This window comes from Ooceraea biroi, chromosome 10, assembly GCF_003672135.1.
Source record: "Ooceraea biroi isolate clonal line C1 chromosome 10, Obir_v5.4, whole genome shotgun sequence".
Classification (NCBI taxonomy): domain Eukaryota; kingdom Metazoa; phylum Arthropoda; class Insecta; order Hymenoptera; family Formicidae; genus Ooceraea; species Ooceraea biroi.
The window spans coordinates 10019251-10045278 of NC_039515.1; the positions used below are offsets into that span (position 1 = coordinate 10019251).

The window sequence follows — 26028 nt, forward strand, 5'->3', positions numbered from 1 at the left end:
TTACGCTGTAAACTCTTACAGCGTACCCGTAGATCCTCCATTTCCGCTAACCATTCCAGCATCGTAACACTGATGCTCATTGCTGAGCTCCCCATATATTCCTTCTCTTTTGTCCCACAGGTAGGAATCTTCTCCTCACCTTCCAACTCATCATCCTGTCCAAGTCGATCCTTGCGTTTTACTCCTCGCGCCATCTCAATGTCCATTTCCTCTTCCGAGTCAACCAGGACTATAGGCACATCCATCCCTCCTGTCTTCTTCGCCAAGGCTCTCTCCTCCTTCACCATACTATAAGTGTCGACCAAAATATTATCCACAATCACATCCTTAGACAAGCCGGTCGTATAATCAACAGATCCAGAGCCCTTCCTCTTAACTCGTTCCGCTCCTTCCCTGTTGATCTTCGCAGTCACTTTTTCTATCACAGACCCCGCGGAGCAATCTGTGGACTGCCCGTCGCCAGTTGACGATCGGGGGAGAGCCAGGCAACCATCACCTTCCCCGGACCGGTCTTCATCTTTCCGACCAGATGAAGTTGGTTTTTCTTTTGTTGTGCCATCCATCATGATCAGAAAGAAAGTGAGGGTTTTTGTCGTCAAGGGACCCTCACCCTCTGCGTCTCTAATGAGTTATAGCCGATGTTATGTAGCAAAATCTCCTGCCTCAACTAAGTACTCTCTTTATTATCCTCGCGTAATTAATTAGGCTTGTATAGGCATCATGTGTATATGTATGACTCTGTGTGCGTGCGCGCGTTCGTGTGACTGCCTGTATGCGTGTCGCGTAACTATTTAAGGCCTCACGAGCCTAATAATCCTACTAATTCATATATCGATCACTATTTCACTCAGTACGCTCTGTGTAAAGTAACTATTATCCTCCACCATTAATCATTTAGACAATAGCCACTCACCCATGATCCTCTCTCTCCTTTCCATCTCCCTTCTCAACCTTTCCCTTCTCGAACTTCATCTTTGCTCGCTGCGGTTTTGAGGTCTGATGATCTGCCATTACCTTATGGTAGGCCTCCACTTGCTCGACCACTATTTCCTCGAACGACCTCTCCTCGTCTCTCACTGTCTCCACTCCTTCCGTTTCCTCTGTTTGATCTAGACAGGTCGGCGACACACACTCTTCCGCAATTTCACTGCTTTCTATCCTCGAAATCGGTCTTTCTGTCCCTTCGTTATCAGGTAAACCGGATCTCGCATTCACACTATCACTCACATTCTTGCTTTTACACAGTTTATCACCCATTCTATGCTTAAAGTCTAGACCTTTATTTTTACAAATAATACATCTACTTCTTTTGTCACACTCTCTCGCAATATGTCCTTGTCCACCACATGTATAACATCTGTCACTATAGCTGATCTCACTCCTACAATTAGCCTTCCAATGCCCAAATTCGAAGCATTTAAAATACTGCACTGGCCTTTTCTGTAATAACGAAACATTCACACTATTCCATCCTATCTTTATCTGTCTCTTTTTCGCGATAGTCCACGCCACTTTAATTGGTAATCTTAGCCACAGAGATCCAATTCCCTTCTCTGTTCTCTTGATTTTTCCACCATCTATATCCTCTATCGCGCAACCGTCAATATTGGATATCGCTTGTATTGCCTCCTCTTCCACTGTAGCTTCATCAATTCCCCACAGTTGAACCTCCGCCTTCCGCTGAATCCTTTTGACCTTGACATAAGGCGTCTGAAACACACTACTTAATTTTCGCGACAATTCTTCCGCCTTTTCCACTGCCTTATCTCCACCTATCTCTAGCACTCGACCGCCGTTGATCGCCGTCCTCACTCTTATCCGTTCGATGCCCATTTCATCAACATCGATGTTCCCTTTAGCCTTCTTAATTGCATCCGCATAAGACAGGCCCTCGCTATTCTCTAATATTCGCAGGGAAATCGCCGCCGTCCTACCTTCTCTAATTCTTCTAGGTACATTTCCATTGCTCTCTTTCTTCTTTTCCTTCACCGTTTTCTTCCTTTTTTCCTCTGCATTTTCTACCTCCTGTCTCCTTTCACTATCTTTTCCTTTCCTCACATTACTTTGCTTCCCTCGATCAACTCGCTTCGCGTCTTTTCTTCCGCTTTCCACCTGTTGTTTAGGTGGGAGCGGCGGAAACGCCGTCTCCTCTTCTCGCCTTAATTCGGCATCTACCCTCTCCTTCCTAGCATCACTCGCTAACAGTTTCTCCATCTTCCTGTCAATCAACACATCAATTCGATCAAGAATTCTCTGTTCTATCATCTCGTCATTCACCCTCAGCAGTGGACTTTCTCTTTCCATCCTTTCGATTTCCTGGTAAGAAGAAAAAGCCATCACTTTTGAGAGAGCGCTGGCAACCTCCACTCTCCAAACTATCAGGTGCCTTACTCATCCGAGAAGCAAGGCTGGTATTTTCCGTTTCCTGTTCGTCTTCCATGGTGAACGGTTTTCTGGGGTTTTTATAAAGGGCCCCAGCCCTCGCGGTTCCGAAGAACCTCCGGTTCCTCCGTAGGCGGGCTTGTGGATGTGTGTGTGTGTGTTGTGTGTGTGAGTGTGAAAACCAAAAAAACTTGTGTGTCTGAAAGCTAGTCTATTGTGTCCGAGTCAGAACGTGTGTGGGAGTGTGTGTGAAAAATAAGCGAAACTATTGTATGCGTATGTCTGTGTGTGTGTCTGGATGTGTGTGAATGCGTATGGAGGTATTGGATGTCTGGATGTGTGACTGTAACCCGCTACGGAGGAATTACGGAAACTTGGGTACCTTGGGAGCGTTAATTCCCATACTACGCCCTCCAAACTTGAAGGACGTAGCCCCTGAGGGAAACCTTTTTTTTAAGAGGAGGAACCCGTCATGCCCCCCCGCGCTCCTTGGGCGGAGCACGGGGGGAGTGTGAGACTCATACTCACTAAACCTACCTCAATCTGCCAGCCCTGGCTATGTGAAGCGCGGGATAGGCCAAACGACACTTCATCCGCGCCCTACTTTGTCAAGTGTACAGTCCCTAGCGCCGGTGCGCTGCCCTTTCGGGCCCTAACCCCACCCACGGAGTGTGGCAAACCACCACTCCGCGGGGACCTCCCCTCTATGTTGAGGGGAGGTTTTAGGGCAAGAGCTGACACTCCCAAGTCAACCCTCGCTCACCCATCCCCAATACTCCCCGTTGGAGGTCGCGGTGTCCTAGGGCCCCGCGACGATGATGGTCTGGGCAAATGCCCCGACGACCTATCACCCGAGTCCCCGGGCAAATACTCCGCCGACACTCTGCCCTCAACAGGGGTCTCCGCGAAAGCCCCAACTATAACAGGTTGGGGCCCTTCCCTACGACTCCGGAGGGAGATCTCCCCGACCTCCCTCCCGAATCTCCTCCCCAAGCGCCTCGCTCTCCCGGCCCGTGTGCGATGAGGGGGCCGCCGGTGTCGTTACAACACCCCGCGGCCCCCCCGCCGTCCCCCGTGGCCAGAACCTCCCTTCTCATCCGCTCGGCCCCCGGCCGGCGGATTCGCTCGGCTCCCTCCTTCCGGAGCATCACCTGCTTGCAGAAGGAGGAGACCGCCCTCCAGTTTCTCTCACTCCCGACCATCTTCCCCATGACGGTCGGGAGCGAAAGATCCTCCCCCAATTATATCCCTAAGGACACGGCGTTCCACCCCCCACGCTGGACATTCAGCAAGGGTGTGGTCCGCCGTGTTCCTTTCCGCCTCACAGTGGTAGCAGTGCGGTCCACGCTCCTTCCCGATACGACACAGGAACTCCCCGAAACACCCGTGTCCGGAGAGAACCTGTGTCGCCCTATACGTCAGCGTCCCCCATCCCCTGTCCACCCATTCGCAGAGGATGGGCTGGACGGCCCCGGCTACCCTCCGACCCGATCCTCCCGGGTCAGAGAGTCGCCGCTGCCACTTCAGCAGCACCGCCTTTCTCCCCTGGTCCCTCAGGGCCCCCTTTGCTCGGGCCGTTAGTACGACACCCCTTTCCCGCAGCTCCCGCCGGCGGAAGTACGCATTAGCATGCCCCTCCGCCAGGAGCTCCATGAGGGGTGCCCGCCAAGGCCAGCGCCGCTCTATGAGAGACGATGCGATATGCCCTCGCGACCCTTCCCGCTAGCCTCACCACCTGGAGGGCCCGCCGAGAGGCCGCGAGGTCCCTTGCCCAGACCGGTGCCCCGTATAGGGCTATCGATCGCACCGCTCCCACCAACAAGCGGCGCACCCTCGTTTCCAGGCCTCCGAGGTTCGGGAGGAGGCGACTCAGCGCGTTGGTCGCCCCCTCCAGCTTCCGAGCCAATCCCCCAAAATGTTCCCCAAAGAACCAGGCGCCATCCAGGGTGAGGCCAAGATACTTCATCTTGGTCCCCACCGGGACGCCGACCCCACCGACCCTGATCTCGGCCGGAGGCGGCAGACCCAGGCGATGGTCGAAAAAGAACATCGCCCGGGTCTTATGCGGTGCCACCTCTAGGCCGGCCTCCCTGATGGCGCGGACCACCACTGCCACCGCTAGCTCCGCCAACACTATCGCCTCCTCCCAGCTCGGACCCTCGGCTATCACGCAGGTGTCGTCGGCATAACACCTCACGTGACAGCTGGGCGGGAGAACGGCGCGCGTGACCCTTTCGTACACGAGTCTCCACAGGGTCGATCCCACGACCGACCCCTGCGGGACCCCGCACTCCACCTCGCGGGTCATGGTGCACCCGTCCCGGTCGATCCACTCCAGTGACCTGCCCCGGAAGTACTCCATGATCACCCTCGCGAGGTAAGGAGGGAGGAGTTGCGTTCGCATCTCATCCACAATCACTGCCCAAGGGAGGGAGTTGAAGGCGTTCACTATATCCAGCGACACCGCCACCACCACTCCCCCCTCGAGACAGCGGCCTCCGTGAGGGCCCTGACACTCAACACGGCGTCCACCGTGGAGCGGCCCGCACGGAAGCCGAACTGCCTCTCCTCCTCCCCCGGAGCACCCCCCGGGAGGTGCCGGACGAGACAGCCCGCTATCACCCGCTCGAAGAGCTTGCCGATCTCGTCCAGCAAGCATATTGGCCGGAACTTGCGCACCGCCGCCGCGTCTCCCCCGCCCTTTGGGATAAGGACCAACTTGGCCCTCTTCCAAACTGAGAGGAAGCGTCCCTCCCTCAGACAGCGCTCGAATAGCGACTTCATCCTCGGGGCCAGGACCTCCATTGCGAGGGCCCAGGTCTTACTCGGGATCTCGTCCGGCCCCGGGCCCTCTTGCCCCGGAGCCGGCTCAGGATCCCCGTCCACTCCTCCGGTCCGATCCCCGGTATCTCCTGTGGCTGCTCGAAGATCATCCACTCCGGAGGTCCCGGACACCCCCTCCCGCAGGGAAGAGAGTGTCCAGGACCCCGCGCGAGGGAAACCTAACCTAACCTAACTTTTTTTTGTTTCGCAGAAGGAGTCAAAAAATGCATTTACGCACACCAGGGGCGCTGAAACCCCTGGTAGTGTGGGACTCGCCCAAAGGACCTAAGGTCCAACTGAGCCATACCCACTAAAAACACACTCCTTCCCCTAACCCACCGACGGCACACCCGACGGCACAGGACAGCACACAAGGGGCCCCCCGTAACGTCGTTAAACAGTAACTTGAGGGGGGATCCCCGAGTACACTTGGGCCCCACGACCCTACCCAGACAGCAACGAACTGCCTGGGTCTGCCCCATGCATACACACAACACACAAACACACACACACACACACACACACAAATAACAATAATAATTAGCAGACCCGGGTTATACGTACACCAGTGTACGATCCGACAAGGGAAAGGTCAGTGGAGTCAATAAACTCCGATAAAACCTAATAAATAAATAGATGGAATAAATAAGTAAAACAACTCACCCCATCGACATGACCTGTAAAGAGGGACACGTCGATGGGATGAGCCCACATAAATAAATAAATAAATAATTAAAAGTCCTACCTTGTCCGACACATACACAGGTAGGACAAATTCATATATACATTTCTATATACAATTAAGGGGACCTAACCCTCTGCCGGGCCCGCTCACACTCCTCTTTGGTCCGCATTACCCGCACGCAAAAATGATAAAATGCGGACCACACAACCTAACCTTTTTTTTATTATTATTAGACTGTGGAAAGCTTTATGCCATCCCTCCGGGTCCGGTGACCTTTCGGGGGTGTCCGGGGACTCGCACCTGGGACGCGATTTCTCGCCATCCAGAGCATACCCATGGTAAAACCACAGCCACTGACCTCACTGAAGTTCGGAGGCCGAGATCGTGCTTGCCTCACGCCTCTCGGGGCCCCCCTCCCCTTAGTCCGCATATCGCTGAAGGGGCACTCATCTCCACCCTTCAACAGCCCTGCGTTGGGGCTATTTCCCCCCGTGATACGCCGGGGTCAGTCACTGACGTACCACGACCTCCCATCTTGGAGGATTTCTGACCCCGAGCCAGCACATCGGACTGGCTAAGGGTCTACCCATCCTGTGGAGAGAGGAAGCCTTTCTTCCAAGGAACTCCACACCGCGCACGCGGCACCATACCCGATCCCCTCAAGGGGAGGCCCAGGCACGACGAAGAATCACTCCGGGCCCCCCCTTCACGGACAGGAAAGTACCACAAACAGAGGACCACCAGGACAGGACGAGGACATCGTGGGACATCGAGGGACAGGCACAGGTAAGTAACATATAATGGTATGTGAATAAAACTAATCAACTATTTTCTATTTCAGGAATCGACCAAAAGGGACAGGATGAACAACCCAAAAGGACCCAGGACTACGCCCAGGACCTCTCGGGACATCGGGGGACACGCACATAGGTAAGTAACATTAAATGGTATTATAATAAAACTAATTTAGGACTTTTTATTGCAGGAATCGATCATAAAAGGATATATGTAAGAGGGATAAGATCTAGGTACTCCATCTGCTGCGCTCCATTGAGAAAGACTCTTTGTCACGTAAGTATTGCCTCGTTTCGCTTTATCATCCGTTCTCTCTCTCGCGTCTTCTCTCCTCCTCCTCCTTCTTTCGCATCACCTTTGATGCAAAATCTCGCACCGCATTCCACTTCTCTTCCGATTTTAACATCTCGCCAATCATATTCTTTAGCGTCAAGGGCCCCGTTATTATCCGTCGAAGCTCCTGGCGCTCCATCGACCATGCTGCACACACTTCTACAGTGTGCTGTGCCGAGTCACGTGGTGATAAACTATGAAAACACTTCGCGTTCCTACTCTTACCGATTTTTTCTCTAAACTCGCCAAACGAACCATGACCAGTAATGATTTGAGTTAAATGAAACGTAATGCTTCCATGTTTCCGCTCCAACCATTTCTCAAATTGCGGTAATATTGCCTCGCGTACTCGCACTCCCGGTAAGTTATCACCCATTAGTCTCTCTCCTTCCATGCGCCAACCGTAACCTTTTCTTCTTCTCGTTTTATCGCGTTCACAGCTCTGTCTATTAACACGTTCCCACTTTCCGCGATTCTTTTCTTCCGCTCATAAATACGTTTTAGCTTCAATGCCATTAGGTCGACCGGCGGAAGCCTCGCTAAAACCTCTGCAGCCTCGTATGACACTGTTCTATAAGCACTGATCACGCGTAACGCCAATTTCCTTTGTAACTTTCGCATTGCTACTTTAAAACGTCTATTCCCTTCTAGTTCTTCCGCCCATATCGGTGCCCCGTATAGCAAAATTGCATACACCGTGTTCGCGTATAATCGTCTTTTCCTATCACCCGGTCCTTGTAAATTTCTCATTATTCCGGATAATCGCACCGTTATCCTGTTCGCTTTGTTTAATATAGCCGCGAAATGTGACTCAAAAGACCATAACGGATCAATAATGATCCCCAGGTACTTAATTCCCGCGTTGTTGCAATTAATCCGCGTTCCCTCTGGCTCCACGCTCACTTCTTTAGTCCATTTTTTATATCGTCGAGGCGGGAATACAACTGTCTCCGACTTTTGCGCCGATATATTTAATCCTAGCTCGCGTATCTTTCGTATCACCAGGTCCACTACTAGGTTCATTTTGAATTTCGCGTCGCGTAAAGTTTCCGCTGACACCAACACCACCGTATCGTCCGCGTAACCAAGCACATAAGCGCCATCGAGTAACACCAAATTCGTGATAGCTTCGTAAATCAAAATCCACAATCTCGGTCCAAGAATTGATCCTTGCGGTACACCTCTCGCCATATCATACGTTTTAATATCACCGTTCTCATCTAGCCACTTAAGAGTTTTCTCACTCAGATAATTGTCTATTAATTGCACTAGGTAACTCGGGAAACCTCGCGCACGCATCATTTCCTTTATTTTATTCCATGGAATCGAGTTAAAGGCGTTCTGAATATCTATACTACACGCAATACAGAAACATCCCTCATTCGTTTCACGTTTCACTAATTCTTTTAGCTTCGTAATCGCATCAATCGTAGACCGTGTCTTCACAAATCCATATTGATTTGCAGATATTCGAGGCCCTATTTCGTTGATAAAAAGATCCATACGGTGTAGGATGATCCTTTCAAATAGTTTAGCTACCTCGTTCAATAAACATAACGGTCGGTACGACGACGGTTCCCCGTCCGGTTTTCCTTCTTTCTTAATAAGTACTAAGCGCGCTTGCTTTCATATTTTCGGTATCACTCCCTCGCGTATACATGCATTAAAAATATTCAATAACCATTCCGGTGATGTTTTTGTTACCATATTCAATGTCATGTTTCGTATTCCGTCTAGTCCGGGCGCCGGATTCCCTTTCTTCATCATTTCTCTAGTTAACAATGCCAATTCCTCTTCATCAACTAAACGCGGCTCATTCGCCATGTCCTCTTCTCGCAATAGATTCCATAAATTAAGACGCTTACTACTTAATAAATTAGGACGTTCACGCTCGAATAAATTAACAGTCATATCACGAGGGAATAACACTTCTAAAATTCTTTGTACATTATTTACAGGTAACGATTCACAAGCATTTCGCGCATTCGTTAGTTTCTTCAGAACAATTAAATATAGGCGGCCCCACGGATCCTTTTCCAATGTCTCTAAGAGCTCATCCCACGCACGCATTTTCGCTCTCACAATTTCCTTATTTAGGGCTCGTCTCTCTTCCCGATAGCAACGCAGCGCTTCTTCGTACACCACCACCATCACGCGTTCCTTTTTCTTTTTTATTCGTAGGTATTTTCTCCGTACACTAATACACTTTTTTCTTTGCAGGTTTACCTCCGGACACCACCAGTACACAGGACGCCGCTGGACATCCTGCCGCACCCGTCGCGTCGCTCCATCGTTTATCCGCGTAAGTATCCGACGAACCATTTCGCTTCCCTCCTCCGCCGAAACAAACTCTGCGCTTTGTCCCCACGTTTCTCGCAATACACTCTCCTCTAACTCTTCCAAATTCAATGTCTTATACTGCCATCGGGGCATTAGTTTAGCTTTATTCACTCGCGAACGCTCCAACTGTTTATTTCGTAGCTCCACCGTAAACGATATTAACCGATGATCCGATAAAGTCTCCGTCTCTTCCTCCACTTTCCAGTTCTTAATTTTGAGAAAAATTGCCGACGAACACCAAGATAAATCGATCACTGATTCCCCTCGTGCTCGCTCGAACGTCACCACCCCACCAGTATTTACAATTTGTAAATTTGCACTAGCCGCCCATTCCTCCACTAAAGCGCCTCTCGCATCTGTATATCGAGATCCCCAGAGTTTCGATTTTGCGTTAAAATCTCCGAGTACTAATAAATAACTTTGACTATGTACAATTATGCTATTAAATAAATTATTTAAAATTCTCTCGTAACGTCTAATATTAAAACTCGGGTTTATATATACACTAACAACTGTCAATCGCTGCCATTCCACAACGACGTAGCCGTCCCCTTTGTACAAGAATCTAACGTTAATTTTTCGCGCATTGTAAAAAATCGCCGCTCTTTCGCTATTGTCCGAGAAAATGTTATTATATTGCACACGATATGGTTCCGAGACAGCAACTATGTCCGTGTCCGTCTCTTCTATCTTTTGCATTAACAGGTCCTGTGCTGCTCGGCAATGATTTAAATTTATTTGCTTAATTCTCATAATCGGTGCCTGTAGCTGCTATCCTCCTAGCCATTCCACCACTTTCCTTATCCTTTCTCTCTTTCCCGCAAAATACACCACCTAATCTATGATTTGCATTCCACCCTTTATGACTACAAACCACGCAGTGCGCCTTGTTCCTACATTCCGAAACTTTATGTCCCTTCTCTCCACACTTAAAACAAATTCCCGTTCGGTCCACAGCGCTAGTACATCCGTCTCTCACATGTCCCGTTTCCAGGCACTTGAAACAGCGAACCGGTCGTGTTTCTTGCAGCTCAATCCGTGCTTGCGTCCATCCTATCCGGATTCGTCCTTCCTTAGCCGCCTCCACCGCTACCTTCATTGGACACGTCACCCATATTATTCTAATTCCAGACCGTGTCCGCAGAATCTTCCCCGTTTTCACATCCTCCATTTCTCCTTTCCCTACTTTCACTATCGCTCTCTGTACGTCCTCCTCTGTAGTATCATCATCCAGTCCTACTATTTTTAATTCCGCCCGATGCACTAATCTTCGCACGTTCACTTTCCTGTCCATAAAAACATATTTCAGCTTCTGAGCTAGTGCATCAGCCTTCTCCTTGCTACCCTCTCCTGATATTTCTAATAATGTCGCGCCCGTCAATGTCTTCCGCGTCCTAGGCTTATCGATCCCGAGTTCTTCCAACGAAATCTCCTTTTTCGCTCGTTTCAGGATTTCTCGTCCTGTCGGTCCATCTTTGATTCCAGCAATCCACACTGCCTCTGCCTTTGGAGGCCGCCTTCTCGTTGTACTCTTCATCTCATCCTTCTTTGGAATCCAACCTGTGCTCCCCTGCACTTCTTTTCCTTGTGTCACCCTTCTTTCTCCCCTCCTTCTACGTTCTATCGTCGTCCATTCTCCTGAATCCTTCAAGGGAGGGAAGTGAATACTTCTCTCCCCATCCGTCGATTCCTCCTCCGTCTGCTGTGTCGGTGTTGCCCATCCACGCGTCCTCACACTCCTCTTCCGTTGTGGCAATGGGGCCTGCTCCTCCAATTCGCCCTCCGTTATATTACCTCTTCGCAGTTCTCTCCTTCTCGCAATCAGTTCTTCTATTTGTTCCGTCAGCATCCGGTCTTTTTCTTTCCGCGAATCCATTATCTTCACTATCTTTTTAACCTTCTCAGGCTCTCGAATACCTATATCTTTCCTTCGTATCGCCCCGTCTCTCCTTTCGTCGACGGAGGCATACCCTTTTTTCCAAATCCTTCGGTGGATCCGATCCTCTCTGCCCATGTCCTCTCTACTATCCATCCTACCTGTTCGCTCTCTCACCAATTCCACTCCAATCTGTTTATTCTCCGCTGCCAACTTTTTGTTTGTCTCATGCAATTTATCAATTGTTTTAACTAGCTCTTTGTTTTCTTTTTTCAGGATCGTCGCCTCCGTTCGCATTGCCGCCACCTCCTTCTCCCGGACATCACTGGACAGCCGCTCTTGGGTCTCTACACTTTTACGGGTAAGTTCAATAGCCGCTATTTTTATTCTAGCAAGTAATTCCTTCATATCACCATTGATTTTTTTCTGTAAGCCTTTAGCCCGTCCTCTCAGTTCATCCAATTCCCCAATCCATTCCAACATCTGCGATCCTATGCTAACTGAGGAGTCCCCTAAGTACTCCTTTTTTCTTCTCGTGTCATTACTTCCGTAGACTCATCTGATCCATCCCCATCCAAGAAGCTCCTATTCTTTCGTTTTTTACCGCGCTCCATCTCATAATCCATCTCATCATCATCTAATATTTCGATCGGATTACCTTCATTTCCTTTCACTGTCTTATCCTGTTCCGCACTCCGCAACCTATATGTATCAGCCAGAATGTCATCCACGATCTTGTCCTTAGTAATGTCGGTCGTATAATCGTCTCGAGAAAAGCCCCCCCTCCTTCACCGCTCCCCTCGTAACGATCTTCGCAGTCGCTTTAACCGCCACAGACCCCGCGGAGCAATCTGTGGTTTGCCCGTCGCCAGTTGACGATCGGGGGAGAGCCAGGTAGCTATTACCCCCCCCCCCCGGACCGGTCCTCATCTTTCCGAATAGATGAAGTCACGTTTTCCTTTTTCGAGCCTTTCATCATATTCAGAAATTAGTAGGGGTTGTTATCGTCAAGGGACCCCCACCCTCTACGTTCCCTCTCGGGTATCTCGGATGTTATCTTCCTATTATCCTATCGGGGTAGCTCCTCTTTCACAATGTCCTCGTGGGCAGGCTTATGAATGCGTGTGTGTGTGTGTGTGTGTGTGTGTGTCTATTGAGTGAATGTGTTGGTGTGCATGTTTAGGAAAGGTAAGTATGTATGACTGTGTGTGTACTTGTGTGCGTGCGTGTATGTACGCATGTATGTGTGTGTGTGTGAGACAATGTGTAACTGTAACCTGCCACGTCGACGTCCCATTCTTTTCATGATACCACAGCCTTTGATCCCTCCTGTTCCTTTCCCTTATTCGCTGTCTTCTTATCGATGCTCCTCCTAACTCGCTGTGGCTTCGGAGTCTGGCAATCCGCCATCGCTTTATGGTACACTTGAACTTGACTGTTCCCTACCTCCTCGAACGACTTTTCCACATCATCCACTTCCGCTTCCTCTATCGTGTCCCTTGCTTGTTCTCCAATAGGGGAGTCTATAGCTACACTCACATTCACTCTCTCCACATCCACTCTATCCCTCGTATCTTTCTCCACAGCTTTATCACTCACTTTTTCACTGTTCTCCTGTTCACTACTTTTCGTTGTCACACTCCTACACTTTTTATCTCCCATTCGATGTTTGTCATTCATACCTTTGTCACTACACAACATACATTCACTCTCTTTATCACACATTCTCGCTACATGCCCTATGTTTCCACATCTATAACATCTATTATTGCGAACGATACTACTGGTGCACTGCGCTTGAGAGTGTCCATATTCCAGGTACTTATAACATTGTATAGGTCTCTTTTGTAGTATTTCCACTCCTACAACTGACCATCCTATCCTAATCTGTTTTCTCCTGGTTACATTCCACGCTGCTCCCATCGGTACTCTCATCCACAAGGATCCCAGTCTCTTCGCTGTCCTTTTGATCCTTCCACAGTCTACATCTTCTTCCAGGCATCCTCCTATCTTCGCAATTTCCTTCTTTACCTCCTCCTCTGTTGTTGCATTATCCAGCCTACATATTTGAACCTCCATTTTCCTTTGGATTCTCCTAACCTTGATCCGCGAGTCCTCAAGCACCTCTCTTAACTTGGATGTTAACTTCTCCGCCTTCTCTTTAGCCCTTTCTCCCCCAATTTCCAGGATTCTACACCTCCCGTAACGGACTTTCTCACTCTTATGTTGTTAATACCCATTTTCTCTATGTCAATACCCCCTTTAGCTTTCTTGAAAACCTCCGCATATGTGGATCCATCCCTCTCTTCAAATATCTGTATCGAGATGGCCGCCGACCTACCTTCCCTAATCCTCTTAGGTATTCCCGCTATCCTTGTCACCTTCTTGTCCTTCCGCTGTATTTGAGTTCGATCCTGCTCCTTTCCATCCTCGTCTCCTACATTTACCTGTTTCCGGTCCCTCCGTGCATGCTTCCCTCGCTCTTTCTCTACTGTCCCTTCCTTTACTATTGGCAAGGGAGGGAAGGCAGTGTCCTTTCCCTGTATTCCTATCCGTCCTACCTCTTCCCTGTTTCCACTGATGGCTAACAACTCCGCAACCTTTTTATCTATCAGTTTCTCCACCCTGTCGATGATTGTCCTTTCTATCACTTCCTCATTCATCACGAAGGGTGGGGGCGTTATTCCTGCGCCCTCCACCACTGGTGAGAATGATCGATGTCCAAGTCCTGCATCCCCTTCTCCTCTATCCAGTCCTTCCTCCACTGATTCATTTCCCCCTTCCTGCTCATCCCTCCTCACAATAATGTTGTCCGTATTTGCCTCAATTTTGTCCTTCCAGCTAGGGCTCCTTACCTCTTTCCGTAGCTCTGCCATTTCTTTCTTCAATGCTGTAATCTCCTTTCTCAAGAGCCTATTGTCCTCCTTGTCCACATCCTTTGCCCTTTCCAGCAACACTGCAGTAGCCACTCTTACCTCCCTTACGACATCTCGTAATACCTTTACATTGGAACCTTTCAGATTGTTTGATGTCCGCGCAACCCTGTCCACTACTGCCATTTTCTCTAACACCGATGCGGCAATTTCATCGATATTGGACTTCTTCATCCTATTCACCTGATCCTTCTCTTCCTCGTTCATGAGTACCTTGCTACTAAGGCGAGGGTACATTTCCAAGATGTCCTTTTCTTCCTCCAGCTCCTTCTCCTTCCTTTCAGCCGCTAACCAACGCTCTTTTGCTGCCGCCAATCCCACATATTCCCCTGTCGTAGGGGGACGTCCTCGGCCTCTCCTTTTCGCTGGTCTCTTTGGCGAGTCCTCATCCTCAATCTCGATAGTCTGTCCCGACTCCGACGCTTCATCTCCTCCTTCACATGAGACGTGCGATGGAGTGGGTAATACAGACCTCGTCCCTTTCTCCTCTGATCTTCTTCCCGTCCTGTCCTTTGCTGAGACTCTCCTTCTCTTTGGCATCCTTACCTGCACTCTCTCCACCATCACTGCTACAGGTCTCAGAGTCTGTGTACGCTCTTCTACCTTGCTTAACTTCCTTTCTTTTTCTTTTTCAGATTCGTCGTCCATAGATCTCGCCATGTCGTCATCCCTAGGGGTCGTCGCAGACGCTGCTACATTGGTGGAAGGCCCTGCGGAGCAGCCTTCCCCTTGCCAGTCGCTTTGTTGCCTAGGAGAACGCCGGCAACCATCACTCTCCTGGCCAAAGGCAGCCTCATCCATCCGAGGAATGAGGCGTGTTTCTTCCGTAGTCCTGTTTTCCTCCATGGTTTAGCGGTTTTTCTGGGGTTTTTATAGAGGACCCCAGTCCTCGCGGTTCTGAAGAACCTCCGGTTCCTCCGTAGGCGGGCTTGTGAATGTGTGTGTGAATGTGTATATGTGTTGTGTGAATGTGCGGAGTGTGTGTGAAAAATAAGCGAAACTATTGTATGCGTATGTCTGTGTGTGAGTGTCTGGATGTGTGTGAATGCGTATGGATGCGATGGATGTCTGGATGTGTGACTGTAACCCGCTATGGAAGAATTACGGAAACTCGGGTACCTTCGGAGCGTTAATTCCCATACTACGCCCTCCAAACTTGAAGGACGTAGCCCCTGAGGGTAGGGTACACAACCTAACCTAACCTAACTTAACCTAACCTAACCAGGTTAAGGGAGAAAAAATAATAAATATTTCAGATTCATATTTATACTTTATTCAGCAATATTATTATTATTATTATTAATAGGATAAATTTGTTTGGTAAATATACCGATTAGTTAATATATAGAATAGTTTCTTTAACTATTCTATAACTTTAACTATTCTACAGGGTGTTTGATAACTTCGCGACCGTCGGTTACTGGCGTATAGTTTGGACCTAGCCGAATAGAAAAGTCCTGTGTCATTTTGCGATTTTCGCAATAATTACCGAGTTATTAAAGGATTAAAGTAACCGAATAAGAGCGCGGCTCGTGCAGCGAGTCGTCGGTACGACGGCCGAGCGCTCCTCCGACCGTAGCGCGGTGGGGGACGGGCGGGCTAATATTGAAAAATAAACATATCTAAAAAGTTTTTGGCACAAATTATAAAGATGGGCTGAATAGCAAAGAGAAATTGGAAGAACCAGATATATTAAATGATCAATTTATTATTATTAAAGTGATAATAAAGTTAACACTGACATGAATTGAAGTTATAATTAATTGATTCACAAATACAGTAATATTAAAATGTAATATTAAATGGCCTAGTCCACTTTCGTTACTTAATGTAAAAACTGTTCGAAGTGCCTTCCTCGTTTTTGTACACAGAGTTCGGCTCTTCTAATAATATTGCGTGTTGCACCGGCGTGATGGTACGGACAATGAAATGCGTGAAGCAATCATTGCCGCCTTCAATACCATCACGCCGGAAATGGCGTACCGTGCAACACGCAATATTATTAGAAGAGTCGAACTCTGTGTACAAAAACGAGGAAGGCACTTCGAACAGTTTTTACATTAAGTAACGAAAGTGGACTAGGCCATTTAATATTACATTTTAATATTACTGTATTTGTGAATCAATTAATTATAACTTCAATTCATGTCAGTGTTAACTTTATTATCACTTTAATAATAATAAATTGATCATTTAATATATCTGGTTCTTCCAATTTCTCTTTGCTATTCAGCCCATCTTTATAATTTGTGCCAAAAACTTTTTAGATATGTTTATTTTTCAATATTAGCCCGCCCGTCCCCCACCGCGCTACGGTCGGAGGAGCGCTCGGCCGTCGTACCGACGACTCGCTGCACGAGCCGCGCTCTTATTCGGTTACTTTAATCCTTTAATAACTCGGTAATTATTGCGAAAATCGCAAAATGACACAGGACTTTTCTATTCGGCTAGGTCCAAACTATACGCCAGTAACCGACGGTCGCGAAGTTATCAAACACCGTGTATATATCAACGATTCACTGCTTTAAAAATCATTTAAAGCAGTGGAATCGTTGATATATAGAATAGTTTCTTTAACTATTCTATAACTTTAACTATTCTCGGGAGTGACCTTTGTAATATATGTCAAATTCATGTCCTTACTTCGTGTGAAAAGTCGGAAATCCATACAAAACTACTGAACTTCTTTTGTTAATAAGGTTTTAACGAACAACGAGCGACGGCTAAAACCTCTTGAAGGTCACTCAGGAGGGTGACCTTGACAACATATGTCAAGGTCAAGGTCATTGGGGTTGGCTCCCCTAATCGGTATATTTACCAAGTCATTTTGTATTTGGCTTTAAGAACATAATAAGTTAGTAACTAGGCAGAATTAAAAAAAAACAATCTTTTAACTCGTAAAATATTAAATAATAAAGTATTTTTTAACATCAAATAAAAATAATAATCAAAATTAAACAATTTAATATTATAGGAAACAGAAGTTTATCAATATTTTCACCAAGCAAATTAGCCCTACTATCAGCACTGAACAATTGCTCGTTTGCTACGCTGGTAGGAGGAGCTGATAAATTCTTTGTAGCTACTTTTTTCAAATAGGTACAAGGACTTGAAGCCCAATAATGAAAAATGTCGTAGTTCCTTTGAAGTAAAGGTTCTTTTAAATAGGATTTCAGGTGTTCATCAAAAGGTGGAAAATCTTCTGAATCGGGTGATTCAAGTGTTGACATACTTGACATATTATCATGCGTATCCCACAGATTTTCCATTGATTGAGGATCTAATGAAAGTGAAGTTACAACAGTTTCATTTTCATCTATTATATTGGTAACATTTTCTAGTGTTTTCGAAAACTCTTGACATAAAAAAGTTTGAATTTTATCCTTGCAGCTTATTTCGTCATCGATTAAGTACTTGGTTTTGAAACGTGGGTCGACAGTCGTTGCTATAGTTAATTGTGGACAATTTTTTACGTAGGAAAATCTTTTGTTGAATGATTTGCACAAGCGTTATTTTAATCTACATATCTTTTCTGAATCTTCAACTTTTATTGTAAGTTTTGTGTTTAGTATGGCTATCAATGGTATGATGAGAGACACACATGCAGAATCGGTCGAAATATCCAGTGTAGCTTCATAGAAACATTTTAATACAGTTATTAGATGGTTCATCAGACCTCATTCTTCAACAGTTGAAACATCGATTCCACCACGTTCTGCCATATAAAGATTAATGGCAACTTTTTGCTCAAACAGTCTCTCCATCTTTAAGTAGGTGCTATTCCACCTTGTCTCTACATCTTGGATTAAAGCATGCTTTGGTAAACCACTCGGTTCTTGAAATTGATTGAGATATCGATTTGCTTGTTCGCTCTTCTTGAAGTGGCTTAAAATCTTGCGACAATTTTTTATTAGAATCGTAATTTCTTCATCTTTAAAGATTGAGTCATTAATCACAAGTTGCAATGTATGAGCTGCGCATCCTAAAGATGTAAAATTTCCAGCACCCATATTAGCGGCGTTATCTCGTATAGCCATATGAATTTTATTTTCTATAACATTTGATACTCATTAATTAGTTCGGTAAGTTTCTTGGCCATAACTGATCGGTGTGATCCTCATCAAGAACCATAGCTCCTAAAATCACTTTAAATCTGGTTGGTCCTTCAATAAAATGAGCCGTAAAACTCAAAAGGGAGCATGTTTTTGTAGGATTGATCAAAAAATCTGTAGTAAGGGTGCTTCCCCACGGAGCGTAACTTGTGTAAGCGTAACCTGCGTATTCTAGTGATTTAATAAAAGTTACCATGAAGTTGCGCTATTCTGAAAGCCGTCATTCCAATGGGGCGTAATTTGCTGAATTGCGCAAAAATACAACCAATCGCTGATTAGAGTTTCTGTTACAGAAATGCTAAACAAATTTGCGATTGGTTTTCGTAACCTACGCGCGTTGAAAAGTACGCCTCATGGGGAACCGGTACTCTGTGCATAAGTATGTGTGAGGCGGAATGTATGTGACTCGAATCGGTACCCACGCCATTCGCACGTATATACCATTCCAAACCTGATTCACATTAACTAACGGTAAGTACGTTATAATTTATAATTTATTAAGTTAACATTAGAATATTAATATTACGAAATGATTAAGGTCACAGAAAATTGGCATACGTTTATCGCACCACGCCACTTTGCCACCAAATGCTTTTCAGTGGCTTGTAGTCGCATAAAGTTCCAGCATAGGCTGTTTTACGATAGTACAAAGCTATAATCAATTCTAATGTGGTAAATATCGGTCTCGATGGCACTAATTTAGCTTGGAGTCCCAATTTGCATCTTCGCTTATTACAATTCTGCATGGAATCTGAGGATTTCAGATTGTTATGAAAAAAATAAACACGCCTCATATCGAAGGTAATGAATAATAAATTGTCAATATGTTTTAACTTGATAGTTATGAGTTGATTGAGCTTAATGGTTCGTATCTAATCAAAATATTCATATATATCATTTCTTTTTAAGTGGTACATAAAAAACGCATTCTAAACTTATTAGCCACGGGTGGAGTTACTTCATAAACATTTCTGCTAAACATTTATTCATACTGATCACAGCATTCGCACGTATCCTTCCAAACCTGATTCGTATTAATGGTAAGTACAATATAATTAATAATTCATTAAGTTAAAATTCAATATTAATATTCATCTATTACAAAATGATTTAGGTCCTAGGTTAGAAAGGTTTATAATAATGGATTGTGACTTGATTTTATTAAATGTATGGAAACAATGGAAAAAGTGGAAGCTGATAAAGCACACATTTCAACAGCGGAATGTTAAAAAACGTCAAATACTGAAATTGTTTGTGATATGGAAACTGATACATGAAGCGGAAGGAGCTCATAAAATGTGGGTGCGCCCGATATTCAAAGAAAGACAAAGGTTATTACAGGGTGCTAGTGACAATCTGGTCAGAGAAATGGAATTGGAAGATCACGAAATGTTCTACAATTATTGCAGAATGTCCGTAAAGATGTTCAATCAATTGTTGCATATTGTTGGACCAGTCATTGAAAAACAGAGTCTTGTTCGAGATCCAATACCAGCTCGTACCCGACTTCTAGTTTGTCTACGTTATTTAGCATCTGGAGACAGTATGACTTCAATAAGTTATTTTTTTAGAATTGGAATAAACACTGTCTCAAGAATTATTTCTGAGACATGTGAACAATTGTGGAATACTCTTCATAAATCAGTTTTCCCTGAAATAAAGGAAACGAATTGGTTGAAAATTGCGAATGATTTTGCGGTGAAGTGGAATTTTCCGCATTGCATAGGTGCCATTGATGGAAAGCACGTGATAATACAAGTGAGTAGATGTTTAAATAATGTTTTTAATATTTATATTTACAGGAAGAGATAAAAATGATCATTTTCTATTTCAGTCACCTCCTCACAGCGGCTCAACGTATTATAATTACAAAGGAAATCATAGCATCAATTTACTAGCGGTTTGTGATGCTAATTACTGCTTCACATTAATCGACATTGGTGCGGAAGGCCGACAGAGCGATGGAGGAATCTTCGCTCATTCAAATTTCGGCCAGCGATTTGAAGCAAATTTAATGAATTTACCACAACCGAGACTGCTTGAAAGTTCTGAATCCGCATTACCGTTTGTATTAGTAGCGGATGAGGCATTTGCTTTAACTACTTACATGATACGACCATATCCACGAAGCGGACGCCTAAACGGTCAAAGAAAGGTAATGAATATTAAATATATCAAAAGTGTAGACTCTTTATAAGGAAAGAACGTGTATGTATGTATTTATTATTTATAAAGGTATTCAACTATCGTCTCAGTCAAGCAAGAAGAATGATAGAAAGTGCGTTCGGCATTTTGACAGCGAAATGGCGAATTTATCGTCGACCGATAATCTCATCTGTCTCTACTGCAGTCAAAATTGTTCAAGCAACTGTATGCTTACACAATTTTGTGATCCAAAATGAAAACCAATTGCCGCTTTCTGAAAGATGTTATACACGTATCATCAGTGGAGAAGAAACCGTGATAAACGGTGCATTGCAAGACGTCAACAATGCTGGCAGAACTAATGCCCATACCCGACTTGCCTCTAGAATCCGAGATGAGTTTGCTTCATACTTTGAAAACCTGGGAGCAGTATCCTGGCAGTGGGAAAAAGTTTTGCTCAACGATTTTTAATTGAGAAAAGGAAAAGATTTCAGGTAAGAAAAATGTAAATTTATCATTTATCAGTATTTTAAAATAGAAACGAAATTGATTTTTTGATACCGAAGTGACATGCACATTGATACAACGATGATTGGAAAATATAATTTACATGTGTCGGTGACGTGTACTTCTGTGCTTCTGAGTAGACGGAGGCGAAAATGAATGAAAAGAAATTGTGGTATTTTATTTCAGCAAGTTAAAGAGAGTACATCGTTTTTTTGTGTTACAAATACACTTATTCATTTTATTATTCGTATAATTATTATCTATACTTTTATTTTACAGTGTAAATGACATCTTATATATACCAGTCATTTCAGGCGTTTCTACTTTGTGTACGTGAAGTAGTTGTGCTTGGAACTTGTTTCGCGACGCGCAGTTTGGAGTGCGATTAGACAAATTGCGTTACAAAGTTATCTTCCTCATTGTGATCAGACTTTTGTGAGCTGAACGCCATGTATAAAACCATCTCAACGCACAGATTTTACTGTGCGCTTAAATGAAACAGATGATCCTATTCCCTACTCTCATTGCCTGTTCTTTGCTTTGTGCAAAGGACTTTACACCAATTCCGATATGCATAACGGCGTAAACCATGGTAACGACATCGGTGACGCGTTCGGATGCACCAGGTATGAAAGAAGTCAAGCTTAACATGTGGTCTCTACTGTGCACCATAATCTACTTTATGCTGAGCACTGTTTGTTGTTGGAAGTTACTCCAAAAGTTGTACTTACAATTTTAGCTAGTATTTTAGTTAGTAGAGAAGTAATTGCTTTTTTTATAGGTAAAAGAAGAGTTCCTGTAATATGTATCGTTTGAAAAATATTGTCTGACTTTGAGCCCATGTGCACTCCGATTTCCGCTTCCAGTAAGATTGTTCAACTGTTGGCTATACTTCGAGCCAAAAACGCAGAGTCGGTGTCGCCTCTTACCTGGTTTATATCTGCCTTCACAAACCTGAGTAAGTTTTGAGTTTAAGATAAGATAATAAAATAGAAGAAGAAAAAGTAATGAGATAATAATAGCAATAAATATTGAATGACTTGTTTCAGCGAGGGTGTTTACGATATGGATGGATTCGGCCGATATACTTTTGCTGGGGAACTTCATCATTTCGGTGCTACTTAGTTCTAGTATCATGTTTTCCGCGCTTTATTATAGAATGCGTCCGGTCAAGCAGGATTAAATGAGAACGTAAAATTATGTAACTGATCTAGTTCTGAGCATATCGTATAATACTGACAATTTATGCAGTGTACGTGATGGTAACGACATCGATGACGCGTTCGGATGCATCAGGTATGAAAGAAGTCTTGTATTGAATGCAAGTTTTTGTTTTATTAATAAATATTGTCATCTACATTCACGAAACTGTAAAATTAAAATCATTTTCTTATTTCAGAAATAGTAACTTAACAACATTAATAATAGAAAATATTTTTGGTACAAAAAGTATTAACTTAAGTAATGCAATGAAGTAGTGAACTGTGATAATTCACTGAAGATGGCAGATGGCTCGACAAGTCTCTGTGCTGTGGCGACTCGTGTAGCGACTGATTATAAAGTGTGTTTATCGTTCATATTATTCTGCCGATTTATTACAATTATATGGTGCGCGTGCTTCAGTGCGCCATAGTGCCGAATAAAGTTATTACGAATTATTTGTCCATCGCGTACGTTATGTAGCTCGCGAGTTAAACGCGCGCATTCGGTATTCATATCAAATTGTGTGATTATTATATTGGAAACGATATTGGATAATATATAATTTCCTTTTTGTTGGAGACTACCTAATATTTATCTATGGACCTTTAACCGTCACTGAGCTATGTATACGCTTGAATTTTTTGTCAGAATCATTAGTGTAGAATACAATGTCGCGAAATGACAATCTCGGAATTATATAACCAACATAATACATTATTTTTGCATATATTACTATCTTGTAAATCTCTTACTCTACTATGCAATTAACTTAATGCGTTAACTTACTTAACAATCATTTGTTAAAGTCTTAATAAATAACAGTAGATATTTACATAAAGCTATCAACATTCCTCTTGCATATACTTCCTCTTACATGCCTCTCTCTCTCTTTCTCTTTTTCATTCTATCGTTAATATTGCAGATATGTATCGTAAATAAAACTGTTTCCAACTATTATCTTGTTGATGGTCCTGCATTTCGATCAGTGTAAGCATAAAGATCTTCCTTTTCGGCAAGCAACGTTAGAAATGTTATTTCTAGGCGAGCTCTTTCGCGGTATGGCAGCCTTCGCATACCTTCTCCCAACCGAGCGAAAAATCCATCCAGCGGATCAGCAGCCTGCGTTGGTGGCTCTTTCAGTGCTTCTATTAATGCTGCTTGCAAAGCATCGCTCTTTTGCTCTAAAACGCGTGAAACACGCAATACAAACATCCCAATAAGCAAATTGTTAACAATATGTCAGCAGATCGGAAACAAATTTAATCAGAATGATACAGCAGATACGGTGCCATCTGTGTCCGCATTAAGCTTTTGTTTTGTTGCCAAATCCTGCTGACATAATAAAACAGCAGATTGGCGGCAGAAATAGTGCAAATGTGCGCTGCAGATTGGTTATGCCTACAGATTTTGTTATGTTTCTGTTGCTATGTTGCTAACAGTATAGAAAAGACAAAACCTGCGTCAACTCTGTAGCGTTTCTACTAACAAAATCTGTAGCAGACTCTGATGATATTTGTTTTCGACAGAGTTGGCTATTGGGGATACTCTTAGTAAAATATTGAAAATTAGGAAAATAAAAAATTTCAATCGACAACTCTCCACCATATGCTCAATCGCAGAAATATTAGTTAATTTCCACACAACAATGAAAAGGAGAGATTGGTTCGATTGTTTTAACTTCGGCTTATAACTATAGCAAATTGATAAATTTGGAAAACGCTGTAATGATCACGGAGAAAGTGAACTTCCAAAGGCTTCATATTCACTCGTTGCTGCTTTTTTTTAACAGATTAAATCGCGATGATACTTACTTTTTTCTAAGGGAGTTTGTCGGGATGTATCAACATTATAACTTGCAGTTTGCAAAGGTCCTGAGAACAAGATATAAATATTATAATGATACATATTGCTATATGTGTAAAGTTATTATCATCAAAAGAAATGGGAGGAAGAATACATATAATAACAAACTACCAACTTTTTGAATTTGTAGACAGTATTTGTGAAGTGCTGAGAGTTTGCGGCGTTCGTGAAGGGACGTTGTTCGGTGAACTGACTGAGATCAGCGGAGGAAGTACAGTTGTGGGTGTTCGTGGAGAAACATGAGTAGGAGTCAGCATTGGTGGATAAGCATTGACAGTAGTCGACGTCCAAAAAGAAATATCAGTGGATTCTGAAGATGAAGCAACAGAATCATTCTCTTGTTGCTCGGATGTTTCATAAATTTCAGTAATGTTGTCTGACAATGAACTCACAGTCCTAGAATAAATAAATTTATTTATATATACAGCATCTATGGGCGCACTAGCGGATCCTGATGTTGATAATGAAGGGGGGGGGGGTTGACAAAATTATTTACAAACGAAGTCGAAAACCCATACGTGTATATGCAACGCTCAGTTAGTTTCGGCGAGTAAGCGCCCGCGATAATCTGTTTTAAAAATTAATGCATTTTCTTCCTAGATGTTCCAAACAAATTCAGAAAAACTTATTTCTTTATTTGAAAGAGGGGGGTAACCCCTCTCCCCGGATCCGCCAGTGTATGGACGGTGTACTCACAGTCCGTTTTTATATAATATTTAAGATCACCTTAAATACAATCTTAAAATGGCTATGTGATGTGATTATAGGTCTGTTCTTTTCAGCTGAACTGACTGCACTAATTTAGAGTTTATCTTTTTCTCTCCACGTTGGAAAGATCTATTATCCTCGACAAATTGAGGAAGAGAGGTAGTACAAGTTTGCATATTGAAGAAAAAGAACTTACTTTCGTGTCTCAAGAAAGTCGTTTAAGAATGTCATCACATCATAAAATCTAAAGTTCGATTTCTTTAGTACATTAGCTTTTGCTGCTGATCCACTGGGAATGTAGCTTTTGACCTTCTTGCGAGCTTTTGCGTAGTTATCTCGTAAGTATTTCCAGCGAGCCTTAGCTTTATCTGGACTAAGAGCTCCTAACAAATTTATTTCATAAGTAATTAATACAATATCTACATATGTATTCAGAAATGTAAATACAGATATAGTCTTACCTCCTATAGTGTTTGAAACTTCTGCCCATAATGCATTTTTGCGTAAAGAACTTCTTTCAGAAGCAGGTAAAGTATAGTCGTAGAGCCCTTTCCTTGCCTTAACTGCTCCAATCAAGAGCTCATCTATAACATCTTTACATACAGGACCTTCTGCAGTCTTTGTATTGCCTTAAACAAATGAGTACATTTAATTACACATTATAAAATATAATAAAATACATAAAATTATCCTATTCTAAAAAAGGCGTGTTAACTTCGTGAAGTTCTTTTTTATCGAATATTGAGGCTTCTTTTCCGCGACGCTGATTGGTTCTCTCGCTTGGCTCGAACTTCGTGTTGCGAATGTCAAAATGTCATAGTGGCTGTCAGTGCGGTTATATTAATTTATTATTTCTTAGGAACGTGAAAACGGCAGCTGTCAATTCTGTCAAATTTGTATTGATGAAACACGATGAAATAAATAACACCTTTAATGCCTTTTTTAGAATAGGATTTGTGTTATTTATTATATAATAAATAATAGATGAATATTATTATTCGAAAACATTACTAATATTGAAAAATAAAATAGCGCGCGTAGCGCGCGCCTGTGTTGTTAGTACAATAAAATATGCGTGAAGAATAAAGAATGCAGAAAAACATACATAGTGTCACAACATTATTCTCGTCCACATAAATCCGATCTTCACCTTCCACATAATGCTTGAAGCATTCATGCTCAAGGAAATTTGTGGTAAAGCAAAAAAGCCACCCGCAATATCCACACTTGTGCTGCAAAGGTCCAAGCATGCAATATGGATAAGTTAATGTTCTGTGTATCTAATGATAGTGTAAAGTGACCAGACGTCCGTCCCGGCTTATG

The 26028-nt window shown here is 43.9% G+C and overlaps 6 protein-coding genes across 7 annotated transcripts; 2 read left to right on the forward strand and 4 right to left on the reverse strand.

The window, feature by feature from the left end:
- Positions 1–904: 904 nt before the first annotated feature.
- Positions 905–2803, reverse strand: LOC113562798. The gene has a single exon (XM_026973282.1). It carries the CDS (start codon positions 2335–2337, stop codon positions 910–912), a length of 1428 nt encoding a protein of 475 aa, XP_026829083.1. The 5' UTR covers positions 2338–2803; the 3' UTR covers positions 905–909.
- A 4183-nt stretch (positions 2804–6986) lies between these two features.
- Positions 6987–7394, reverse strand: LOC113562827. The gene has a single exon (XM_026973325.1). It carries the CDS (start codon positions 7392–7394, stop codon positions 6987–6989), a length of 408 nt encoding a protein of 135 aa, XP_026829126.1.
- A 1250-nt stretch (positions 7395–8644) lies between these two features.
- LOC113562695 lies at positions 8645–9887 on the reverse strand. The gene is made up of 2 exons (XM_026972838.1): positions 9869–9887; positions 8645–9714 (listed from the first exon to the last, which is right to left on the reverse strand). The coding sequence occupies exons 1-2, from the start codon at positions 9885–9887 to the stop codon at positions 8645–8647; spliced, it is 1089 nt and encodes a 362-aa protein (XP_026828639.1).
- A 213-nt stretch (positions 9888–10100) lies between these two features.
- On the reverse strand, positions 10101–11717 carry LOC113562696. The gene has a single exon (XM_026972839.1). The coding sequence runs from the start codon at positions 11715–11717 to the stop codon at positions 10101–10103; it is 1617 nt and encodes a 538-aa protein (XP_026828640.1).
- Positions 11718–18439: 6722 nt separating this feature from the next.
- Positions 18440–20899, forward strand: LOC105286419 (putative nuclease HARBI1). Of its 2 annotated transcripts, XM_020034000.2 has the most exons (7): positions 18440–18750; positions 18818–19080; positions 19189–19319; positions 19394–19610; positions 19689–20037; positions 20114–20434; positions 20515–20899. In XM_020034000.2, the coding sequence occupies exons 4-7, from the start codon at positions 19420–19422 to the stop codon at positions 20893–20895; spliced, it is 1242 nt and encodes a 413-aa protein (XP_019889559.1). In that variant the 5' UTR covers positions 18440–18750; positions 18818–19080; positions 19189–19319; positions 19394–19419; the 3' UTR covers positions 20896–20899. The 2 variants fall into 2 exon arrangements, with proteins under 2 accessions (XP_019889559.1, XP_019889558.1); XM_020033999.2 differs by having other exon boundaries at positions 19394–20037.
- A 621-nt stretch (positions 20900–21520) lies between these two features.
- On the forward strand, positions 21521–22114 carry LOC105286424 (PQ-loop repeat-containing protein 3). The gene is made up of 3 exons (XM_011351375.1): positions 21521–21625; positions 21769–21889; positions 21981–22114. Exons 1-3 carry the CDS (start codon positions 21521–21523, stop codon positions 22112–22114), a joined length of 360 nt encoding a protein of 119 aa, XP_011349677.1.
- The last annotated feature ends 3914 nt before the right edge of the window (positions 22115–26028 follow it).

Bases quoted from the DNA above. Each gene is read 5' to 3' on its own strand.
- LOC113562827 (XM_026973325.1), bottom strand. From the start codon at position 7,394: ATGGGTGATAACTTACCGGGAGTGCGAGTACGCGAGGCAATATTACCG.
- LOC113562798 (XM_026973282.1), bottom strand. From the start codon at position 2,337: ATGGCTTTTTCTTCTTACCAGGAAATCGAAAGGATGGAAAGAGAAAGT.
- LOC105286419 (XM_020033999.2), top strand. From the start codon at position 19,420: ATGGATTGTGACTTGATTTTATTAAATGTATGGAAACAATGGAAAAAG. The intron at 20,038-20,113 runs GTGAGTAGATGT...TTTCTATTTCAG, and splicing joins GAAAGCACGTGATAATACAA to TCACCTCCTCACAGCGGCTC. The intron at 20,435-20,514 runs GTAATGAATATT...TTATTTATAAAG, and splicing joins GCCTAAACGGTCAAAGAAAG to GTATTCAACTATCGTCTCAG.
- LOC105286424 (XM_011351375.1), top strand. From the start codon at position 21,521: ATGGTAACGACATCGGTGACGCGTTCGGATGCACCAGGTATGAAAGAA. The intron at 21,626-21,768 runs GTTTGTTGTTGG...TCTGACTTTGAG, and splicing joins TCTACTTTATGCTGAGCACT to CCCATGTGCACTCCGATTTC. The intron at 21,890-21,980 runs GTAAGTTTTGAG...GACTTGTTTCAG, and splicing joins ATCTGCCTTCACAAACCTGA to CGAGGGTGTTTACGATATGG.
- LOC113562696 (XM_026972839.1), bottom strand. From the start codon at position 11,717: ATGTTGGAATGGATTGGGGAATTGGATGAACTGAGAGGACGGGCTAAA.